This window comes from Odocoileus virginianus, chromosome 11, assembly GCF_023699985.2.
Source record: "Odocoileus virginianus isolate 20LAN1187 ecotype Illinois chromosome 11, Ovbor_1.2, whole genome shotgun sequence".
NCBI lineage: Eukaryota > Metazoa > Chordata > Mammalia > Artiodactyla > Cervidae > Odocoileus > Odocoileus virginianus.
Genome location: NC_069684.1, coordinates 2,017,338 through 2,041,779, shown reverse-complemented (window position 1 = coordinate 2,041,779; position 24,442 = coordinate 2,017,338). Strand labels below are relative to the sequence as shown.

The 24,442-nt window shown below is 52.1% G+C and overlaps 1 protein-coding gene across 6 annotated transcripts in view; it reads left to right on the top strand.

The window, feature by feature from the left end:
• Window positions 1–596: 596 nt before the first annotated feature.
• The window catches only part of NR5A2 (nuclear receptor subfamily 5 group A member 2), a 132,686-nt gene continuing 108,840 nt past the window's right edge, over window positions 597–24,442 (top strand). The window contains exons 1-5 of one of the 6 annotated variants that reach the window (XM_070473823.1): window positions 597–911; window positions 12,479–12,616; window positions 16,521–16,639; window positions 18,147–18,288; window positions 20,494–21,140. In XM_070473823.1, the coding sequence (XP_070329924.1) occupies window positions 848–911; window positions 12,479–12,616; window positions 16,521–16,639; window positions 18,147–18,288; window positions 20,494–21,140 (1,110 nt within the window). In that variant the 5' untranslated portion in view covers window positions 597–847. The other 5 variants (XM_020906966.2, XM_070473820.1, XM_070473821.1 and 2 more) reach the window with 5 other exon arrangements.

Below are 24,442 nucleotides of genomic sequence, written 5' to 3'. Positions count from 1 at the left end.
TACTTTTGGGGGGCAAAGAAATAGTCTGCCCTTTTAATCAACTGACCAATCTACAAACAAGCTAAGGTTAACTCCTCAGCTAATGAACATGGACGATAAAAAACAAACAAAAAAAGAAGCTGGTTGACAAAACAAGAAGAGATAAATGAGCACAAGCTCAGCAAGGCTGCCTGCAGGGTTTCGAAGTGTCAATCATATCCCCGGTCATCACTTGGAGAATGAATGTCTGCCCATGTTATCATCTAAAATATATTTACAGAGGTCAGAAGAGCTACGTCTGTCCTCCTCTATGCAAAGAGGTGATGACATCCAGGGGGTATGTCACAAGCCTAAGTTTAGTTAGTGGATTTAAGCTGGTTTGCAGTTTTCCCCACTAAGTGTGATCTTCTGACCCCTCAGTTTTACAACCTTCTACTCTCTGCCTGCACACCAACTCTCCACTTCTGAGTTAATCATTTCTGTGCCATTATCTGCCAAGAGTTCTTATCTCTTTTGCTGTCACTTTATAACAGGGTCCTCTTATCAACCTGCCTGGAGTCACATGATTCGGCCAAGCCTATCAAAAGTTTCCATTCCTCTGATTAGAAACCATCACAAAACTGCACACAAGGTTTACAGCAGATCACTAATGCTGGAAAAAGTACAGAGTCCAGGGAAAGACCTGCTTGTAACTTTCTGGTTTCTTGGAGTTTCTTTTTTTTTTCCCTTGCTTTTTCTTAACTTTCACTCAGGGTTATTGTAGTCTGATGTGTCCTGCCCAAGGCTACAAAATTTGACAAGCTTCACTTCCTTTTTCACTCAATGATATCTGCTTTAAACCAAAGGACTGCCTATCATTTCATTAAGAATGTCTTCTAATTCGGATACTGGGGATTTACAAGAATCTCTAAAGCACGGACTTACACCTATTGGTAAGTAGGAGTTGCTCTATTTATCATCTATTTATTATCCTGCTATGACACTAATACATGTAATTCAATGCCATTGATGTATTTACTATTATAAGTCACTGCTTTTCCAGTTGTGTTTATTAAAAGCACGTAAGACCATGTATATATCACACATTTATCTTTCCTGAAGTTAAAGAGGCAAATGAATATTTCAAATAATCTTATAGCCTTTGTTGCTGGATGTCATTCCACCAACCTAAATCAGCCAGAAAACAAAATGTACAATATATTCATTTCATCACTAATATTTTCTGATACTTTTAAATGAGAAATAATAAACTAAAAGTTGAACCACTTGAAACAAGTTAACCATATGGAGTCATCACTGATCCAACCTTAGCAAATGCTTTCAACTGTCCGTGGAGTTTGAAGCCACACCACAGTCTATCTCATTCATTGCAGGTACTACAGAAAACTTTTGTTTTTCGTTCCAAAAGACAAAACCAAAACCCCAAATAATACCATCATTAAGTTAAGAAGTTAAGGGTTACAGATTTTCAAAATAATGGGTGTATCTTCTTTTTATAAACAGAATAAGTACACAAAGCTAATTTTCATTTTTAGAAAGAACAAGCAATGAATGTCAAGTCACAAACTTTAATGTTACAGCAAGAACACCTTCAATTAACCCTAAACGTAAAGGGTGAAAAAGAAAAGACTCCCAGGCATCTGTAATCACTGGTCTGTGGAAAATCTTGCCTTTATTCCTCTGCACTAGTTTTTGAAGGCCCTAAGCCCTTTCTTGCAGCACTTTCTTAGGCTTTGGAATGAATTGGAATGTCCCTGTAATTCGCAAAGGCCTGAGTTCCAGCTCTGCTGAGAAGGAAAACTAAGGTCTGGGTTTTTCCTCCTTCTCCCTTCATAACCAGCTGACTCCACTGAACGCAGTGATTGCTTTTTTATGGGTCAACTACACCCTAAAGTATATCAATTGAGGAAATGGCCAAAAAAAAAAAAAAAAAAAGTTCTGCACTTACGAAAAGGAAAACACTGCGAAGGCAGGCAGAGTGCAACAGAATTCAATTGCTCTGCAGATAAAAAGAAAATACGGGTACAGAAATGAGCTGGAAGAGAACACAGCGGCGATTTCACATCTTTGCCCAGGGAGCAGCCGCCGGGCACCTGGGCAAAGGGTCCCTGAAGGCGGAGGCCGCTGGGGCGAAGGCGCGCCCGAGTCTGGGGCGCGGGGACGCGCGGCGAGGCCCGGAGAGGCGGGGGCGCGCAGCGAGGGCGCGCTCAGAGACGCACCCACCTGTGGCTGAGAATTCAGGGCGAGGAACTCCGGGACCGCGCTCGGGGACCCTCACGTGGCGGCGCCAGCCCGGGGTGAATGAAACGAGTGAGGCGGTGGAAGGGACCGCCTTCGCGTTGCGTCGGATCCCGCCCAGCGCTCAGGCCGCGCGGGGTCTGTCCGGGGCACGAAGCTGGACCCCCTGCCCGTCTGGGGTCCGCGGTGTCCGGAGCGCCGGCCGCCGAGGGGGCGGCGCTGGGGGCGGCCGTCTAATCCTGGAGGGACCTCTGGAGGTTGAGCCTCAAGAAGGTCCCGAAGGAGCAACCCAGGAGCCCACCCCGACTCCCGATCACAGGCTGACCAAAGAACAGTTTTCCGTTCAAAGAACTGTCTCCCCGGACCTCACTCACCTGCACGGCCTGCTCCGGGTCCAGGCGCGCTCCCCCCGCCTTACCCCCCAGGTGCCCGGGTATGGCAGCCTCGCAGGTGGTGTGAGACGCCCTCTTTGGAACACCCTGGTCACCTCAGGGAGGCTGCTGGCTCTGGGCGTCATCTGCTCCATAGCATAGCCTCCAGGGATGCTAGGGTTGGGGGTGTCATTCCCCGGGTGCTGGGGGCCCTTTCCGGGATGCTTGGCCAGACGGTCACTCAGAAGGACAGTGCTCCATCAGCTCCTTCAGTGCGTCCCTGACGGCCACTCGCCTCTAGAATGGGGGTGGGGGTCTGACCGCCCAGGGCAGGCCCACCGAGGAGAACCCACCTGTGCAGCCTGTGGCTGCTTCCCCGGGGGCTTTGATGGCTAATGGCACCTTGGGACCAGGGGAGAGAGGGCCCCAAAACTGAGCCCAGTGGATGTACAGCGCAGTCAGGGACTGAATTCTGCCTCAGTTCCTCTGTTCTGCTGGGAATGTGCCTGTTTATCTGAAAGGCCGTCTCTGTGGGTCCAAGCTGGCATGACAGGTTTATGTATTGGTGGTTCCATGACAACTGCATATAGCCTGTGCTCATATAGAAAAGTGAAAATAAGATGCCGGTGTGCCTCCTGCCTGCCTGCAGGGCTGTCTGAGAGTGTGAGGGCTGCAGACCTGGGCTATAATTTTACATTCTCATAAGTAGGGTGACATTACAGAGTGATATGCAGTAACAGTCTGAGAGAGAGTAAAGTATTTGTCTATATCACCAAAAGCCAAATGTGCGTTGTAGGAAACGTCATCTAAGGAGTTTTCAGCGACCCTCCGACTATGTGCTCAACGTTATGGTTGATTTGTGTTAAGTTGATGTAATTTTTCTAATTAAGTGCATTTTCAAAGAATATTATACAGTCCACATAATGTTGCATATGAGCCATAGTAAGTTCTGTGTAGCTAGGGTAAATAGGAGGTCCCTGGTGGCTCAGATGGGAAAGAATCCGCCTTCAATGCAGGAAACCAAGCTTTGATCCTTGGGTCAGGAAGATCCCCTGGAGAAAGGAATGGCAACCCACTCCAATATTCTTGCCTAGAGAATCCCATGAACCAAGGAGCTTGGCCAGCTACAGTCTATGGGGTCGCAAGGAGTCAGACAGGACTGAGTGACTCAGCGCACCCGGGGTGCATGAGACACAGCGAAAGTGCTGCCCGGAGGCTGTGATACAAGCGTTGCTCTCTGGTCCCCTTGGTGCTCTCGGAGCCTGCTTTTACCTGGATGATAAGCTTCAGCGAGCTCTGTGCCCTGCAGGACCTCTGGCAGCCAGCGTCACACAGTGGACGCTGAGATAGCCGGCTGTGTCACCCTAACCTCTCGCCAGCGCTATCCGCAGTGCCGTTGAGGACACCGCCACCCCAGCCAGTGCTCGGGTCCTGAGCTGGGCTCAGGCGGCCAGTTTTGTCTGGGAGGCTGAGCCCCGGAGCCTCCTCTCCTCCCTGGCTCCTGCCCGCCTCCCAAACACTGCTTCTGAGATTCTCTTTACTGGCCTGGATCCACAACTGTGATGGGACTTAAAGGACTTCTTTAATGACTCCGTTAATGAACCAAGACAGATACACGGAGAAAGCAAGAACAGAGGCTTGGTGATGCTTTTTTCCTTTACTTGACCCTTCCACCCAGACACAATGTCCAGGGTTATCTTGGCTTCAGCCTTGAACTTGAACTGAGCTAGAGAAGGGCTCTGGGACTGTCTCCCACCATGGTCCAACCTCCCCAGACACCTCCTGGCATGCTCTATGCAGGGAAGGAAGCAGACATCTTGCCCCCCAGTCCAGACCCTCCCTCTGAGGATTCGTCCTTACCCCTCACCTTGTTGGAACTTCTCTGAGAAATCCATTTGGCTTCAAGGAGCTTCAGGAATTTGGGGGGCATTGTATCTGGGGAGGGCCTAGGGGAAGAGCTGAATATGAACGGTGTCAGTATGAGAGATGGAGCCTGGCCTGAAACTGACCAGACCAGTCAATAAAGGCTGCCTCCTTCTCAGCCTTTTAGGAAGCTCTGTTATGTTTGTTTACGTGATTCATAAGAAACGATACATTTAACTTTTAAATCTCAAATAAGCAGAATATCTGCAGATAATGCGATCGAGTCCTGAGGGCAGTGTCAAACACTACAAGACAGTGCAGTTGGCAGGAACCTTCCATTAGAAGGATCCATTTTTCATGGTTCTTAGAATGACTGGGCCTCCCAGGTGGCACTAGTGGTAAAGAGCCAGCCTGCCAAAACAGGAGATTTAAGAGTTGTGGGTTCCATTCCTGGGGCAGGAAGATCCCCTGGAGGAGGGCATGACAACCCACTCCAGTATTCTTGCCTGGAAAACCCTATGGACAGAGGAGCCTGGCAGGCTACAGTTCATGGGGTCACAAAGAGTCAGACACGACCGAAGCGACTTAGCATGCAGAATGGCTAGTGACTCCCTTCCTACTTGTTTTTCTTACAGAGGATGCTTTGGGGGAAATTAGGGGGAAAGAGAAAAAGATAAAATAACTGATATTAATAACTGGTGGGCTGCTCTCCTGACATGATCGCCTGCATGTAAAATGTATTTTGTTTTAAAAAAAAGGTTTTCTTTGTGAACCTTATTTTGTTGTTTAGTCACTGAGTTGTGTCCAACTCTGCGACCCCACAGACTGCAGCCCACCAGGCTCTTCTGTCCGTGGGATTCTCCAGGCAAGAAGACTAGAGTGGGTTGCCCTTTCCTTCTCCAGGGGGTCTTCCCAACCCAGGGATCCAACCCAGGTCTCCTGCATTGGCAGGCAGATTCTTTACTACTGAGCCCCCAGGGAAGTCCAAGTCTTACTTTACTGATGAGAAAAAAAAGAACTTAGAAAGGTCAAGTGATTTACCCAAGGTCACTCAGTTTGTCAAGAGTGGGCTGTAAGTGGAACCCATGGATGTGTCTCTGAAAACCATGCATTTTCCTCAAGGTTGTATCTTTTCATCCTTGTTGATACAAAGAAGTAATGATCACAAGCAATGTTGATTTAGTCAGACTTTCTTCCAAAAGGCATTTTGGACTTAAGAAAGACACTGGTCAATGGCTCTTTGGCTTCCTCCTCCAACCACAGTGCAAATCAGGTTTAGAACCCCCAAGAGTTTGAAAGAGTGGGCTCGGCCAGCATCTGGAGCCCCAAGGGCAGAGCAGCAATGGAGAGTGGGGGAGGGGGCGGGGTTGGGGAGTGGGGGAGGGGCGGGGGCGGGGTTGGGGAGTTGGGGCGGGGGGGTAGGCCCTGCTTGTCTCAGACTCTGCAATTTCCTGAAAGGATATTTGACGTTGAGCTTGCAGCTCTGTGGCCTCTTGTGACAACCCGTGGGGCTACTGATCGGATGACCAGGAAATAGAAAATTCACAGCATCCACTTATTATCGTCAGAGGTATGATGGCAGGGAAATCCCTCAAAATGAATGCATTTACAGAGGACTTTTTATTCCTATATATAATACAGAAAGTCACTCAGTTGTGTCCGACTCTTTGCGACCTCCAGGCCAAAATACCAGAGTGGGTAGCCTTTCCCTTCTCCAGGGGGTCTTCCCAACCCAGGGATCGAACCAAGGTCTCCTGCACTGCGGGTGGATTCTTTACCAGCTGAGCCACAAGGGAAGCCCAATAGATCAACATTTTACTCCTAAGAAACAAGCAAGTGTCTCCTGGGGGGAGGGGACAGGGAAAGAGTTTAAACACCGCCTCCCACGGCCTTTTTAAGCACTTTTGACAAAGCCGGGTGTGTCTCCCACGCCGGGGCTAAAGTGTTTTCACAGTAAACGCTGCTTCCGGTTGCGGGTCTGGGCGTCTGCAGCCTCGGGGTCCCAACGCTCCGTCGCCTCCAGTGGTCTCTGTGGACCTGGAAAGAAAACTGCTCGGAACCCGCCCCCCGCCCATCCCGTCCCCGAGGCGACGCCCCACAGGGTCTAGACTAGAAGCCCAGGGAAAAGCGAAAGGATTCGCCCCAAGGCTCGGCGCACGCTGGCCACCACCTCTTAACCACGAAAGTTGTTTTCCAATTGGAGGCAGGTTGGAAAAGGACCCTCCCCGAATCGGGCGATCCGCGACCCCTCGGGGGACCGTAACTTGCCCGCGCGGCAAGTCCCGGGGGGACGGTCCCCCCCGCGAGCCCCGCCTTTCCAAACCCACACTTTCTTTGCTGGGTAAGAGGCACCCAAATTGCTCGACGGCCGCAGCTCAGCGAGTCTGACACCCTTAGATCCTAAGAACCTCCCGCCGGGGGGGCTTCCCTAAGACACAGCCTCATGGCGGTCCATCCCCGAACGGCCCCAGCCCGGGAAGGGGAAGCTGGGGGGCCCGTCACCCCATCCCTCGTGAAGTCTGGCCACAGTCAGTGGGACGTCAGTCTAGAGTCATCTAGTGCTGGGATCCGAGTTCCTACTGGGGGCCGGGGGGGGGGGGGGGGGGGGAAGCCCTCTGGGGAGTGGGATCGCCCGGGGAGCAGCTCTCACCCAGGGCTTGGTGGTCTGCTCTGGGCCAGCAACGTCCTCGTGGATGTCACTCACCGTTCTGGTTTGTCCCTAACAACCTGGACGGGGTGGTTCCCAGAGTTCAGTTGCAGCTCACTCACGCTTCCATTTCAATCACAGAGAGGAACAGCTAGATTACATTGGCGGATTCCCAGGTGACGCTAGTGGTAAAGAGCCAATGCAGGAGGCGTTAAGAGACACAGGTTCGATCCCTGGGTTGGGAAGATCCCCTGGAGGAGGGCATGGCAACCCACTCCAATACTCTTGCCTGGAGTATAGAGGAGCCTGGTGGACCCGGTTCTTAGGGTCGAAAAGAGTCAGACAGCGACTGAGCTCACAGATTAGGTAGGACCAGCACCTACCCAAGGTCAGTTCCCAGCCGGCTCCTTTAGCAAGACTGGATGTCCCCGTTCACCTCGAGGGCCACTGGCTCTACCAAGGTGGGACGTGCCTGGGTCCCTGGGCTGGGGCAAGTCCCTGCAAAGCAGAAGTTCTGCAAGGAAGCCTACATACCAAGAACGGCAGGTTCTGATACTCCAGGCCAAAGTCTCCCCAACCTCACCTTTCCCTCGGGACAAAGATGCGACTTTGTCTGGGGAGAGCTTGGGGGGCCTTGGTTACCTAGGTAATTGTGTCACTTTGCGTTTTCCTCGCTGGTTAAGACGGGGCCGGGTATATACTAAGATGTTCCCATAGTGACTGTGCTTGGATCGCTGTTGGCGGCCACCCTACCAGGCAGTCTTTCCGGGGTAGAAGGTCTAAAACTGGCTGCAGTTCTTCTTCCTGGACTGGATGTTGTGTTGAGGATGTCGGAAGTAGTTATTTACGCAGGCGTCAGAAAAGGATTAAAAAAAAAAAAAAAGACGCGACTTTTCACCTATTCCAGTTTACTTTCTGAACGCTTCGACCAATTCCACGCTCTTCGGTAACTTACATGTCTGCACTAAAATTTAACTCATTTAAAGAAAAAAAAAAGCGCTTCCAGCGCGGGGGTAGGACGCCTCCACCCCAGCCACCCCGCCCTCCAGCTCGGGAGCACGACTCCAGAGTTCTTGCTAAATTTAATTTTCAGAGGAAAGCAAAAGTGACTTCTGATGGGCTTCTCGAGTGGCAGGGGCGGAGAAATGAAACAGAGCCCCCGCTTCAGCCGTGGATTCTGTCTCCCCCCAGGCTGGCCTGGCCTGGGCGCAGAGACTTTCTGGGGAAAGGGCGGAGGGATGGGGTGGGAATCTAGGTTTCTTCTGAAGAGTAGACACGTGTTCGGAGAAAAGTATTCCGGTTTCTCGAAAGCACCAAAAAGTAGGAATGGAGGAGGCGCTAAACATGGTTTCCAAGGATGCGGATTTGCAAGTTTATGAGAGATTGGGGTGGGTCGGGGCGGGGGGCTTCCCCCACCCAGGCGCGCGAGGACAAGGGTCTTCCATGCTCTTCCTCCGGGGACCCGTGTTGTTGAGTCCAGGAAACCAGTCCTGAACAATCTTGACATTTTACGCCTTTGCAGAATGCAAGGTGCGCGCGGCCGGCAGGCAGGCACGCCTCAGGTTAGGTCAAGGGCAAGCTGTGCCCGGCGCGCCCGGGAACGCGACGCCGAGTTGCGGACCGGCGGAGGCGGGAGGGCCCGGCAGTAGCCTCCTCGCCGGCCGGGGGCGCGAGACCCCCTCCGCTGCTGCCCGCGGGCGCAGGGGGCGCACGGCCCCGTGACGCTGAGCCTGGATAAAATATGCCGGGACTGCGCTTCTCAGGCTCGTCAAGGCTGCGGGAGCCTCCCAGAGCCATCATCTTTCGTAATTGCAACCGTCAATCAAGACTTTAAGACAAAGTCAGAACCGGGAAGGGCGAGCCTGGAGACCGGCCCCGTAGGACGTGAGGTGGAGGCGTGGGGGACGCGGGGGGAAAGGGGAGCGTAGTCTGCAGGGGAGTAGGGAGCAAGTGGAGTATGTTGGGGGTGGCTGGAGCCGGAGCCGTCTCACTGGGCCTCCGGTCCCCACCAGTTAACTGCCCCGCAGCCGGGGTGGCTTCCTCGGGGCACTCTACTGGGAGGCCGCGGGCGAGAGACATCCCGCGCCGAGGGTGGGAGGCGTCGGCCAGCCGGCCCGGGCTTTGTGATTCCAAGGCGGTGGGTGTATACTTCCGAGAGCGCGGACCCTCCGGGCCTGGACGTGTAGACCACCCAGGCCCTGCCCCTCAGCCCCACCTCCCCGCCCTTCCGGGCGTCCGCGCGGCCCCCGTCCCCCCGCCTCGCGCTGCGGCCTCTGGCACCTGGAACCATCCCCAGGTAACCTCGGCACCGCGGGCGGGCTGGGCGCCTCCTCCCGGCGCTCTGCTTCCTCCAGGGTGTTCGGGGAGACGCCCAGGCCCATCCCAGGTCACAGGGCGAGCGGGTCCCCGGCTCCGGAGGGGGCCCCCTCCCCCGCGGAACTGAAGGGGCAAGGACCGGAGGGAGTGCGCGAAGCGTGCGCCCGGAGCCGGGCTGGAGCCGGCCTGCCGCCCTCCCTCCGCGTGCTGCCCAGCCCCGCGCGGAGCGCCCCGGGGAGAGATGACGGTGCCCGCGGCTTTCTCCTGCGGGAGGGTTCCTGTCTCGTCCGCCAAAGGCGGGGTTTCCACGTCCCCCGGAGGGATCGGCAGAGCTCTGGCCCTCGGGACACCCCTCTCCCGCCCCGTTCCCGGAACGAGCCCTCGGGGCCGGGGGTTCTCGGGAAGGGAGGTTCTCTCCGGGTCTGAGGCCTCCTTCGCGTTCGGTGCCCGCTGGGCTCGCAGCTGACCGGGCCGACCCGTCAGCCTGGACACGCGCTTCAAAGCGAGGCGAAACCTTTCCGCTGTTACACGCCTGCGCACTCTTTTAAGAGCCGACTTTAAGAAGCCCTGACCCGGGCCCCGTTTCTGACACTGTCGCCGCTCCCGTTTGTGAGGAGACAAATGCATGCCAGGTGGCTCATGCCAGGCCTTTCGGGAGTGACGAGAGGGGAGAGTGGCCTCCACACCCGTGTGGACTCAACAGGCCCTCTCTGGGGCTGAGGCTGGGCTCTGAACCTGACCACGACCTTTGCCTGCGGCCAGGTCAGGCACACCTCAAGTCCGGGCAGAGACAGTCCCATCGCAACCCGCGGTCCTGTTAGACGTTCTGCATCCTTCTCTCAACCCTCCCAACCTCTTCCTCCTGCTCCAGCAACCGGCGGGCCTTCCTTCCCACACCGGGGGGAGCACTAGAGCCCCCCCCCACCCCCAGCTGCCAGCTTGGTATTGGTAAGGAGGGTCAAAGTGCCCCCAGATGCTCTCTGCGGTGGGAGGGCTTTGTAATAAACTGATTAAGGGTTCCTAATAAACTTATTCTGAAAGTTCATCTGAATCCACAAGCAGCGTGCTAGCATTGATTTAAGTCCTTTCTGAGCTTCATTCACAACGAGGCTTAAAACACCAGGCAATACTGAAAATGGACTGACTGTATGTGATATTGTCACCAAAATCTGAGCATCAGAAGGGTCACTGATGGCGGCAACTGCAACCCACTCCCATTTACCACCTAAGGGGCGGCCTTCTCACCAAGTTTAAAGGTTTTAATGAAACCTGCAGATGCCACTAAAGCTGAGGTCTGAATAACTATAGATTCTGAGTACTGTATGTTAAGCAGCAAAATGACAAGTCAGTTCTGAGAGGCAGCAGTGTGTGAATGGCCAGGCCTGGGGATGTGGTGAGCAACCCATTTCATTCAAAAGTGTAGATTATGCATGGCAGTGACTGGAGTACTTTTCAATTCATCAAATACTGGACTGGCCAGTTTGAGTGTGTGATCTCTGTGCCATTCACATAGAATAAATTCAGAGCCTTTGAGATTCAAATTCACCCCCTTGTGGGTGGACTCTCGGCAGATACTGAATATGAGGCGTTTCACATGCAGTCAGGAGGCTGGGGATAGAGTGTTTTCATCTTGTTGAGATGAGATCTGAAAACTTTGAAGATAGGGCTGGTCTGGTGTGGAAGAGCTCGCATAACAGATGGTTCCTTAAAACTTTTTTTTCAAGTGCTGGGCCTCTGGGCCTCAAGTGGCCCGTCCCACCCCAGAGACCTGGGTATGGAAAAGGAAGCCGGCGCTGCTCTTTGCATTCTGTATGGAAACACGGCTCACTAACATTTTAGGAAGTCTGTCGCTAGCCTGATCTGGGGGCTTGAGGAGGCGGGTGGTGTTTATAAAGTGAGCGAAGGAGCTTGAGGAGACAGGGGGGCTGGGGAGGGCCGTTCGGATTGCCGGCAATTGCGCCAACTCTCGGCGACGCGGCTGTTCCCTCCAGAGCAGGTGGACCGCGCCGCTGGGCCCCTCGCGGGGGGGGTGGGGGGGCGGCGACTGCAGACTCAGTGCCGAGGGGAATGGGGCCCGGAGACCCTCGAGCGCAGGCCAGCTCTTCTTTTCTCTCTTGGCTTGTTGAAACGCGTTCAACTCCCCCTGCAGCCCCTCACCCGGCGCGCACGGTGGGCGCACCCCCGCAGGCTTCCCCTCTTCGCGCCGACACCTCCAGCCAGCTTCTCCTCGGCCGCCGCGCTCAGACAGAGGTCGCCTCTCAGCCGCTCTAAGACCCGCCGCGCGCACATCCCCCGCCCCGGGCCGGGCGGGGTGGGAGGGGGCGAGGCGGGGTGAAGAGGTTGGGGCAGCGAGGGGCCGGGAAGCCTGCGCCTCTTCCTCATTGGCTGGCGCCTGGGGTCCGACCCGAGTCCGGAACCCGCGTCCCCATCCCCTGTCCTCACCCCTCATCCCGGCCTCCCCCGACCCGGTCCTCCTCCCCTCCCTCTCCCCCACCCCCAGCCTCGCCGCCCCGGGACTGCAGAGGACCTCTCCCGGACGGGAGTGGACGAGGCGGCGGAGGGAGGCTGGAACTTCCAACTCCACGCCAGGGAGTGAGCGGGAGGGAGGCAGACGCGGGCGAAGGGCGGAGAGGAGACGAGACGGAGGCCAGAGAGCGCGCGAGCGGGAGACCCTGCGGATCCCGAGCGGAGGGCGGGGTGCGGGTCGCCGAGCCGAGCCGTCCGGGAGCCGCGGCGGCGGCGGCGGCAGCAACAGCAGCAGCAGCAGCCCGGCCGCCGCCTCCGCTGCGCGCCGGGAGCTCGGCCGGACGCGCCCCCGCGCCCCCGGCAGCTGCGCCCTCGCCGAGCCGGGCCCCCGCGCTCGGACGCGGTCTTCGCTCGGTGTCCGCCGCTTCCTCCTCGCGGTTCGGGGGCGGCTGGGGAGCAGCGCGCCTGGACGGGGCTCCGGGGTCCTGACGGCAGCCCCGGAGGCGGCGGGGGCGCGCTCTAGCGCGCCGGCGAGACAGCAGCCGACCGGTCGCCCCCTCCTTCCCGGCGGAGTTGAAGCCGTGCCGCCCGCGTTCAGGTGCAGGGCTTCCGGACGAACACGGACCCCCTGCACCCGCGCGCGGCCGCCTTGTCATGCTGCCTAAAGTGGAGACGGAAGCCCTGGGACTGGCTCGGTCGCATGGGGACCAGGGGCAGATGCCGGAAAACATGCAAGGTAAGGAGGCGCTCGCGGCGCGCGGCTCCCGCGGCTCCCCCGCCCCCGGCTCGCCCAGCGGGCTGCAGCCGCCGGCCCCGCGCGGGCACTGAACTGGCCGCCCGGCGCTCGCCGCCGCTGGGCTGCCGGGCGGCGCGCGGGCGTCGGGCCCCCTCCCCAGGGGAAGGCATAAAAGTTTATGGCTCTTGAACAATGCGGGGCGGGGATTTTCCGAGCTATGCCTAATTGGCCTTTTCTAATTAAGAAGAGAGGCTTCGAGGTCCGGCGACCGGAGCCGGGGCAGCCTCAGTCTAGAGATCTATTTATTCCGACGATCCTTCTAAGAAATGGAACTTCTCTCGGGAAGCCCGAGCAGGTTCCCGGTCACTGGAATCGGGGGAACTTGAACCAGTGCTCTTGAGTGCGGAAGAACCCCTTTGCCTGGGAAAGGCAGCTGCAGAACGCGCAGGACCTCGGGGAGAGCTGGCTTAGCGGTGTCAGGACGCCTGGGCACCCTGGCGCACCCGGGGAGTCGGCTGGCATTTGAACAACTTCTTAAAACGGCAGGCAGAACTGGAAAGAACCAGTTGTCTCCAGCCCACCCTCCGGCCGGGCACTGCAGAGTGAGTGCAGGGCGGGGCGGCGGCTTAGCTTCCAGCCTCTTCGGTCGGATACCTGGGCATCTGGAAGTCCCGTTTGTTCCCTAGCTTTTGATTGCTAACAACTAGCGCGGGGGGGTGGGGGTGGGGTGGAATGGCAAATTCCGTAGGCTGTATTTTCGCCGCGTTCCAAAAGAAGCGACTCTAGACCTGGCCGTGTTAAGCCCTTCAGAAGTTTATCGCAGTTGCTCGGGGCCAGGGAGGGAACAATGCTAGGAAAAGTCTCCACTGCCCTTCCATCCTCGCCCCCGCCAGCGCGCAGGATGTGCGGGCCGGCGGGCCTGTGATCCCGAGCGCTTCCTGCCATCCCCTCGAGCGAACTTGAAAGGGCCGGGACGCGCCGAGAGCAGAGTTCAGGGCCGGCGCCCATGGCGGTGCGGGAGAGGCGGCGCTGGGCCCAGGGCCTGAGGTCGCCCGGCTGTTTGGAGACGAGGGGGCGGCGGGAGGGCGTGCATCCCCGCCGGTGGGGTCGGTCACGGCTAGAGGATCCTGGGGTCTAGCCCAGCCTCCAGGGAGGGCCGTGGAAGTTCCCGGGGGCCAAGCCCCTGGAGTCTAACCTGTAGGCTGGCCGCCCCGGGCAGGACCCGGTTGGCCCAAAGAGGCTTTCCCGCCGGGCACCTGGGATTCCGCTAAGCGAGCGCAGGGGAAGCGGCCCCGGGGCGCCGCATCGGGCCCCTCGGCCACCGGCTGCTGGGAAGGATTGTCCCTTGGGCGCCCTCGGGGCCGGCAAGACGCTGGCATCCAAGGGAAAGTTTCTGCTTCTCCTTACCGCGCGCGATTCTGGGCGCCTCGGGAAAAGAAGCGCAGCGAGAAGCTGGAGCAGGAAGTCGGGTGGGGGGCAGACGGGAGGAAGATAGCACTACGGTATTTTCTTTGAAAAATTCGAGAGGGCCGTTCCTGACCCGACACAGCGCCCCGGAGCAGAGGGCCGGTCTTCCCTGGTGCCTGGGGCTCCGGGACGTCGCCGGCTGCTTGCTCAGCCCCGGGGTGGAAAGCTGGTGGGAAGCGCCCGGCGCAGTTTCCTCCAGACCACGCGGCCTGCCGCCCGAGGGGAATCCCTGGGGACGCGGACCCCACGCCCTAGACCCGCTCGGGCCCTGGCCTGCGCCGCGCCGCCGTCCGAACCGTGGGGGGTGGGGGGAAGTGCAGCAAGGGGACCCCCTACCGGGTCCCGAGACGGTTCGGGGAACTCGTCCACGTGCGTCCGCGGCCTCTGCCGTCCCAGGCGCCGGTGTCCCGCTCAGCTTTCTCAAGACCGGGACTTCTTTGCCCGGATGCATTGGATTCTCCGAAGACTCACTCGGGCTACAGCACATGGGCGCCTCTGAAAGATGCCTGGGTCTCGCACCGCGGCCTCGGTCTTGGATTTTCCAAGAGGGTCCCCAGCCCCGCTCTTTAGGATGTCGGATCCCGAGGTGCGCACCAGGTCCCCTACCTCTCCGCACCGCTCAGGTGCAAAGTGAAGAGTTTACTTTGCTGGGGCAAGGGGGAAGGAGAAAGGCACACATGTGGTGAAGTACACTTTTCCCCTGTCCGAAAACACGCCTGGAGACGACAGTCACGACCTTTTAGGAGGGTGAGGCTATTAACAAACCTCTGGAAACCTCAGCTTCAGCCAAACCCCCAAGTTCCCTTGGCCCCGCCGAGAGGACTGCGCTCTGCGTCTTTGTTTCTTGGCGCTCAAACGCCTGCCTCGGCTTTTCCCATCTTTTCGTGGGATTCCCCCCTCCCCAAACTCCGGCTAACTCATCCCGATCTACGCCCCAGCCCACGACTCCGTGTCTCGGGAGAGGCTGTCGGGGGGGGGGGGGGGTCAGTCGAGAAGCACGGTTAGGGACCCCCCCAAAGGCCGTTTCCAGAGGCCCCCAGAATCCGTAGAGAAAACAGAACTGTATTTTAAAAATAAAAAAAATAAGAACTCTTTGGCCAGGAGGCCACAGTGGTGATGGAGTGGCCTGGCACTTTGGGGATGGGTGGGGGGCCTATTTCTCCCTTTCCTTTTCGGTAAACAAATCAGAGGAAACTCCTGCCAGCCCTCAGTTCCCCACCCCCCCGCCCCGCCCCCTGCAAACGCCACTGATTAACTTAAAACAAACTTGACTGGGGCGATTGTGTGCCTGTGTGTAGCCCAAAGCTGAGCAAGGGGCGAGAGGCAAGTGCGCCCCGGGGTTTCGCGGGAGGTGCCCGGAGGCTTCGGGCGGCGGCCGGGCCGCGCGGACCTGCCCTCGAGGTACCCCCCCGGCGGCGCGCGCTGCGAGGCCCCCGTTGTGTGGATCGAGTCTCCCGGAGAGGCCGGATCAGGTATTACCTGGGTCTCCCGGCCTCCGCCCCTCCTGCGCAGTTTTTCTCGGTCTTGGAGCTGCGAAGACGCTTTCCCGGGACTGCGTCCGGAGCTGGATGGTTACCCGATCCCAGCAGGGAGCCGCGCGAAGCCACCGCCTGATTTCTGTTTAACAGGGGAGCTCGAGGTGTTTATATTTTGCAGTGATCATCGGAAACATGTGAAGTTCATTAAAGGGCTTCAATACTTAGCGACGAAACCGAACTCTCGTGTGTATCTTTTGCTTTCCTTCTTTTCCTTTTTTTTTTCTTTCCCTTAACGTCCGTGCTCCCTCCCTTTTTTTTTTCTAGTAATTTTTACAGTAGATTTTCAAAAGTGCAGAGATCAAAGCCCGACTAGTACGTAACTGGGTGTTAGTATTAATCTAACAGCTCTGAACGCTGGGAGCCTCGGGCTGTGGCTGGAATAGGGCTGCTGACAAAGTGTCCCGGGCTTCCAGTTCTCGGTGGAGGTTTGGCGTTGCTTTCACCCAGACACCCCTAAGGCTCGGTGAACTTTGAGCAAACCCCGTTCCAGTGCGAGGATGACGCTGTGTGCTGCTTTCTCTTCCTTAGGAAAAGGTGACGTTTTGGAACTTGCCAGCAAGGCGATTTAAAAGGAATTCTAAGTTCTTTATGCAGTTCGTGTTTCCTTTCTGGATCTCTTGCTTTGCAGAATTAGGAGACTTGTGTTCAACAGTCAGTTTAAGAATGTTTAACAAAAGAACTTAGAATTATTTTTAAATTAAAATAATGTAAAGTGCTTGCTCATTTATGCCCAAAGAGGTTTTACTTCGACTGTAAAAATAACTCTCTGCAGTGCGCCTTAAGACATTTTTATTTTTTGTTTTACCTGATGTTTGCCCTCCAGTCACCAAAACGCTTCCTATTGCAGGATTGAAACCTAGTAAATTAATTGGATGTGTGCATTTCTCCTCTTGTTTCAGTGTCTCAGTTTAAAATGGTGAATTACTCCTATGATGAAGATCTTGAAGAGCTCTGTCCCGTGTGTGGAGATAAAGTGTCTGGGTACCATTATGGGCTCCTCACCTGTGAAAGCTGCAAGGTTTGCTTCTTCGTTGCTACCTGAGAAATATAATGTTCAAAACCAAAATAAACCATTGGACTACTTCTTCAAGCTAAATGTAGGCTGTCTTTTTTGGACTCAAAAATGAGAGAGGGAAAGAGTGAGTCTTAGTGAGATGATTCTTAGAAATATGTGTCTGATTTAATCCCCAAAGCAAAGAAATTTATGCTGTTTAGAAAACTTTGCCAGTATCATGACTTTAAAATAGTTTATTATAGGAAAGTGATGTAGCTGTAGAAAGACTTCTATTTCTAACAGTCCAGAATATTGATTTTGCTTGACTTATATATATTTAAAGCATTGTTGTTCTTGAGAGCCAACATGAAAAAGTATTTCCCAAATACATTTTAACTTTAGAGTATTCTGTGCTACACATCCAAACATTTTTTATCCACAGATATAAAAGTCTAAATTCCCAACTGCATGATTTCATCCTGATTTATTCCAAAAATAATTTTTAAGACTTTTGAAATTTATATCAGAAAGAATAAGATCTTAAGTTTATAATATGAGTAGTTTTAAGTATATGGTGACTTATTTAAAGGCAAGAGTTTTTAATATGTGAGATGTACTGTATTATTACTAATAACATCAACTATACAGTAAGGATTTATCTCAGACTTTTTTCATATATTCTCAGTAAATTTACTACTCCTTATTTTTCAACATTTTTAAAAGTAGAAAACTCAGTACAATTACTAAACCACTGCCAAGAAAATCTCTCTCTTTTTTTCCTATAACAAAGTAAGATGGTTTCACTTTGTGGTCAGTAGGGCAAACAAAGAATATACCATCCAAGCAGTTACTGTGTTATAAAGCTACAGATTTTGTTTCTGATTAATTCTTTTGGGTGAAATATAAGGAAGGCATACACTCTGCTAAAACCCAGTTCTCTGCTCTACGTGCTTTTTTCCCTTATAAGTTTCACCTTTTTCTTTGCAGTTCCCCAACTTGAGTGTATTCCAATGGAATTATGAACATTTTCTACATTTTTCCATTTTATTCTTTAAATGCTTTTGCTTTTAATTCTTTAGGGCTGACGTTTATAAAAGGTCTGAAGTGTTTTGTTATTTCATTTTTTCCATTGGTATTTTACTATAGTTTGCCACCAAAATTATATCAGACTACTTAAAAATAATTCACCTCTCTAAAAGTGTCTTGTCTGGAACATGAAGTTTAATAAGAAAAAAAAAATTACTGGTCAATATAGCATGTATTTTCCGCTGAATGTTGAGATAAAACGGTGTGTAGACAAAGCTCTCCAAGATTTGATGTGATTCTTGTGAAGTATAACTCTGATGTCAGGAAAATCTCTACCATAGCCTGGTTTTGAAGGGTTGATCTTGTTAAAACGTGAAACAAACCACAGAACCACATAAGGACTCAAACAGTGCAATGAAAAGATTTACTGGTGATTTCCTTAAAATGAAACAATAGAAAAGATGGGTGTTAGCTTTATAATATGTCTTACTGTTTTCTCTTATAGGGCTTTTTTAAGCGAACAGTCCAAAATAATAAAAGGTACACGTGTATAGAAAACCAGAACTGCCAAATTGACAAAACGCAGAGAAAGCGTTGTCCTTACTGTCGATTTCAAAAATGTCTAAGTGTTGGAATGAAGCTAGAAGGTAAGTTTTTTCTAAAGACTGCTGCCTGTTCAAATTCTCCAAGGACATAGGATTTAAAACAACATTGTACTTATAACATGGTAACAGTATTTTCCTAGTCTTTTAACACTATTGACAACAATATCTTTTTATGTTTTGTCAGCAGTGTAGTCTGAGTCTCATTTAAAGGCTGGTGAAATCTACTAGGAAAAAAACTTTTAACGTTGGCCTTTCGCCTGCTCACCTCATTTTTTAGCTTGAGAAGCAGATGCATTTCATAGGGTAGATGAAAGCAAGACCAATGTGATTCAAAGGTTTCAAATCAGGATGCCCTAGTAAAAAAGTTTGATTTTAATTTTTTTAAATAGGTACACTTGTAATTGTTACTATTAGTTTCATGATTCCTGAATAAGAGTTAAAACCTTTAATTTATATAAAGAGACTTTTCTCCTGGATAGTATCATTTTTGGTTGTGTGGGAGAGCACCTTTTTTTTAAGACCATGACTGAGCCTGCAAAATTTTAAAAATTTTGAGAATCAGGAAACATGAAAACTGATGAACTGTCTTGTCCGTAGCAGTGGTTTGACGAGAACAAGAGAGTGGTTCCCCCAAAGCCACGCTAAGCTTTATGTTGAAAAAGTAGCATCTGCGCTTACGCTGTACAGATTGGAGGAGGTAAAGTTGACATGTGACTGCTGTAAATAACCTGTGGTTCATGGACTGTTATGGTGTGTAGCTGTTTTCCGGTCTCTGACCTACTGACTTTCCACAGATTGCATATACTGTAAATAAAGTAATAAGAAGGGGTACAGACACCGGAGATGTGCCAGATGCGGGGGCCCATTCCATTTGGTCAGTGAGGCACAGACTAGTTGTTTTGGGGGCTTTTCTGTTGCGTGGCACTCAGACTTGATGGAAATACTCAAAAAATTTCAAATACTCTGCAGAAATTGCTAATAGATTCCTTCCCAATAGAAGTAGCCTCATGGGTTATCCGGGAACTGTGATGAGATTGAGAAAGGATGTAACTGCTTCTTGTCAATTTCTTCATTACCGGTCTCTTTATTATTTTCCAAACAGCAAAACAGTGTGGTAGATGCTTACGATAGTGTGAGACCCAGAAGATTAAATGTTAAAAATTAAATGTTGTGATTGCATAGGATGTCATTGATTCCTTTTTTTTCTTTTTAAACAAAAGGAAAAGGTTGCATTTCTTTACCTTAAGAAGTGTGCTTTCTTAACAGGAAGTCTTTTGCGGTACACGCTCATACTTTGTTCACAGTGAGATGAAACAATCGAATATTCAATAAATGATCATCCAGATGAAAAACTCTTTATTATCTTGTGTGGTATTCTGGGTGCCTAGCATTCACAATAAATTTTTAATGCTGTACTAATCCTAAGATAAAAAGCTCCAGAACTTAACCTCCAGCAATTTCACCATGTCACAAGCTGTCAGAGGTCCCTGTGTCTGGTCTAATTGCCAGTGGTCACTATGAGCTAGCAGAGACCCACTAAGGATATTGCTAGACGTGGCCCCGGACACCACCCAGTATTGTGATGGTGGACCGTTTTGACAGCTTCCGAAATGAATCTGCTTTAGTTAGGTCCAGTTCTGTTTAAATGAAATACAATAACCCGTTGCTACCTGGTGTGTACCCATCAAGTCTGGGTGAGGATGGTTTTCCAAAAAGAGCATGCACCTAGCAATTTTGCAGCAAATTAGTCTCTCAAAAAGACTTTGAGAGAGGAGGATGTTCTCAGGAGAAACAGTCACAGTTTGATCCAGTCATGGCCCCTTTGATTTTTGGGTGGGGGGCGGGGGGAGTGTGTGCGCCCTTTGAGCAGTTTGCGTTTCCATACAGAGAAGCCCAGCCTCGCTGGCAGGACAGGATCTGATCCTCGTCCTTAGCAACATGGGGCATCCCCCGTGGGCAGCAAAGACTAGGAGTCTCTTCAGTCCACCGAAGGGTTAATAATGTATCCCCACATAGCCGAAATATTTTTTTGATGACAAACACACTTGGAGGAAAGAATTCATAAATAAAGAGGACATGGCTTTTGGGGGGAATCTCTGAGAGCTATTGTGGTGAAAATAACCACACAGAGACCGCTTCTGGTCCATCTTGAGCCTTTCTAATTATCTGGAGATCTGGACAGTGCTCATGATTTACATCTTGTTTATACCCTTACTTCCTTTTTTTTTTTCATGCCCACACCAACAGCGGTAAGGGCAGACCGAATGCGCGGAGGAAGGAATAAGTTCGGGCCTATGTATAAGAGGGACAGGGCCCTGAAGCAGCAGAAAAAAGCCCTCATCCGAGCCAACGGGCTGAAGCTGGAAGCCATGTCTCAGGTGATCCAAGCCATGCCCCCCGAGCTGAGCATCTCCTCTGCGATTCAGAACATCCATTCTGCCTCCAAAGGCCTACCTCTGAACCACGCTGCCTTGCCTCCTGCAGACTATGACCGCAGCCCCTTCGTGACCTCCCCCATCAGCATGACCATGCCCCCTCACGGCAGCCTGCCCGGGTACCAGACCTACGGCCACTTCCCCAGCCGCGCCATCAAGTCTGAGTACCCCGACCCCTACACCAGCTCCCCCGAGTCCGTCATGGGCTACTCCTACGTGGACAGCTACCAGACCAGCTCCCCGGCCAGCATCCCCCACCTCATCCTGGAACTGCTCAAGTGTGAGCCCGACGAGCCCCAGGTGCAGGCCAAGATCATGGCCTACCTGCAGCAGGAGCAGGCCGGCCGCAGCAAGCACGAGCGGCTCAGCACGTTCGGGCTCATGTGCAAGATGGCAGACCAGACGCTCTTCTCCATCGTGGAGTGGGCCCGCAGCAGCGTCTTCTTCAGGGAGCTCAAGGTAGGTGCGGGCCGCCGGGGCGCGGGGCCCCGCTTCCCTCCGCGAGGCCCGGCTCTGCCCGCGGCGCGGGGTCTGGGGGCCGCGCGCACGTCGTCCTTCCTTCCTTGTAAAACGGGGTTTCAGACCTTGGCTTCAGAAGGGCCGCGGCTTCCCTCTATGGGCCTGTATTTTCTGCAGCGCTTCGTTTAGGGCTGTGGCACTTAATGTCACATACGGTAAACTGAGTTGGGCTTTTTTTTCTGAACAGGAAAAATGCTGTTCCCTTCCCCTTATTATTACCTCGTTCCCTCTACCTTGGTTTGTGGCTGAAACATTGACGCCAACGTGAAACAGAACATAGTAAACTTTTGAAAAATTACCAAGAAAGGAGCTCGATTATAATGGTGCCAATTTAGAAGGAAAAAATGCCAACTTTCGTTGTGTTTAGATGCTAAAGGGTGCAAGCGGTCCCGCTGGTTAAGAGTACCCAGTAGGTACTTACTAGCTGTTCACCTTGACATGAGGTTGGCACGTCTGTTTTCAAAGCAGATTCCAACAGGATGTTTACTGCCTTTGGCTGGGGAATGGGCCCCGTGTGAGTGCCACTCTGCTTGGCTGGGCTTTGGTTCTCATAATCTCTGTCTGTCGTTGATTTTAATGGATTGGTACATTGTAAACCCAGGTCCTTGTTTGTACAAGGACCTCTGTTTATCTACATAATTATTTTATTTCCCGAAACTGAAGACTGAATTAATACGGGAGTTGTAACGAAGTTTGGGATCAGAGAGTAACTGCAGGGCTAGCAATAGTAGTGTTTGGTGGTCAGTGGTTTCATTCTCTGTGTTAAAGACAGAACTGAATTCTGGGCTTGGTTTCTAGTCTGTCTGTTACAAAATCAATTTCTTTGTTACCGTGGCAGCTTCAGCCTTTGGGAGGAGGTTTAAAAATCTCCTCAAGGAGCACAGTACAAAGCAGACTTTTCATTTAAAGGTTCTGTCTGAAGTTGTGTGCGTGTGGATGGGCTGGAGCGTGGAAACCACGTGCAAATGGGAAACACAGCTTTCCGTGGCCGCCTTCTCTGGGCACCGTGGTCTGAAACAGAAAAGTTATCTGCATGGACCAGGCAAGTCACTGGGCTGCCGTCCGCCTGCCGTCAGGTCCGGCCCTGCTCCCGGGGCGTCTCTCCCGCGTGTGCAGAGGGCCGATGCTGGGGTTCACACTGGGAGTGAGCAAGGTGCCCTGCTGGCTGCCAGACCAGACCCTCTGGCGTGGAACCCCCCTGGGGTCATCAGGTGCTTATCATCAGAAACAAGCGGCACTTTCCTGATGGTGACCTTGGGTTCGAAACTTTGTCCCTTAAGAGAACAGGTAAGGGATTGGAAAATGAAAACGAAAGTGATCGTTCCAGATGCAGCTGACAGGTTAGGAAACGCAGACGGACGGAAGCCTCGCCTTCGCAGAGGGACCCAGCTGGCATTAGATCCTTGCTGCTTAGTAACTGTCTTTGTGGGGCAAGTTGTCAATCTCTGAGCCTTAGTTTTCTAGTCTGTGAAATCATAGGTGTGGTGTTGTAGGGGAGGTAGAAGTATGTAGGGGATAACAACACATCTATTGAGATATTTCAAGGAATAAACGAGACTGTGTGGGCAAAGCGTCTCGTCCTGGGAACCCAGCATATATTATATACTTAGTGAATCAGTGCTGTTTTAAAATTGTTCTTACTGTTTTATGACATATATATGGAGGCTTCACTTAATACTCTTATATTCAGGAAAAAAAAAACATGCACTTGTACTCTTTTTAGTTTGATGTTGGAAAGCAGAATTACCATGTGCATGATAGAGAAGTAGAACTGTATAATAGTAATTAATTACTTCCAGTTGAGGACCTCAAACTTGCCAGGCAGTACATTGGGTGTAAGATGGATACAAGGTTGAATAAGACAAATATTTGCTGTCGAAGACAATTTCATAAATATCTACTTAAAAAAAAAAAACCTGAATTCGTTTCACAAAATCATGAGGAAAGAAATCATGTGTTATAACTTACATGAAAAAAGAGAAAGTTGTAAAGTGAATATAGAGAACCCCAGCTGGGACTTTAAGAGTGCTCGGAAAGCATGCTTTCCAAATTTCTCTTTTCCTTTCCTTGTTGTTAAATTGTATGAGATTCTTTTCTAGGGCATGAGATTTCATATTTGGTTAAAATATGAACATTTTGGGGAATGGGACATATTAAAGCATTGTGAGTCATTTATACTGTTGTTTAAGGCATTTATCAGTCTTATGTAAGAAAATGCTTTAAAGGGAAGGGAGCAGATGCAATGCTGGGCTGGCTCCTGTAAAAGGCGGGGGTGACCCCAGGAGAGAAGGACAACTAGACCCTCCTCGCTGTTGGCCTTGGACTTACATTTTCGCAAGAGGTATGGCCCTTGAAGTATTTTTCAGAGGAATGAAAGTTAGAATTCCAGAATAACTTAGGGATTGTTTAAATACAGAATTGAGAGGTGACCATTTGTTTCGGAAGAATTCCTTTTCCTTTGTTTATAAATCTACTTTGTGCAAACCAGACCAAGGCGTTTGAAGCCAGCATGGAGACAATGTGTGCTGCCCTGTATTTCTCCAGGGCAGAGGCTTGCAAACTTTTGAACTAAGGCCCGCAGTTAGAAATATATTCTGCATTGGAACCTGGTGTACCAAACGCATGCATGCACGCACACACGCTCAGCTGAGCCAAAGTTCCATGAGACTGTACATGCCTTTGTCCATGCCTTGCACGCTGATATTTTCTATTCTATTTTGCTTTAGTCTAATTTATTTCATGCTTTAAAAAAATAATAATAATTCCCAGTCACCACCCCCTGAGCTGATTTCCTGACCCGCTGAGGAGGCAGGCCCAGCAGTCCAGGAGTGGTTGCTCTTGGGCAGGGTCGTGGACCAGTCACCGGACGTGGTCGACCTGCCCCCGCCAGGAACACCTCCTGCACAAGGCCTCCCCCCACCCCGACCCCCCACCGGCCTCGCCTCCAGGGCCCCCTGGAGACCTGCAGCCCCATCTTCCGCCTACCTTCCTGCAAACCTTGTGATTTTAAAATAGCGTTTGGGAAGATTTAGATGGACGGCCTCTTTTACACTTTTTTCTTGTTAACTTCACCGTAAATTACCAATCAGGCGGCATACTTATAGAGCAGATTGCTTATACCTCCACAACCCCAACCTGGAAAGGCACACACGTTTGCTCCAGGAGAAGTAATAGGATAATCGGGCAGTTTTGCAAATGACCTCTTGCTCACACTCACAGGACACATCACACTCTCTTCGTGG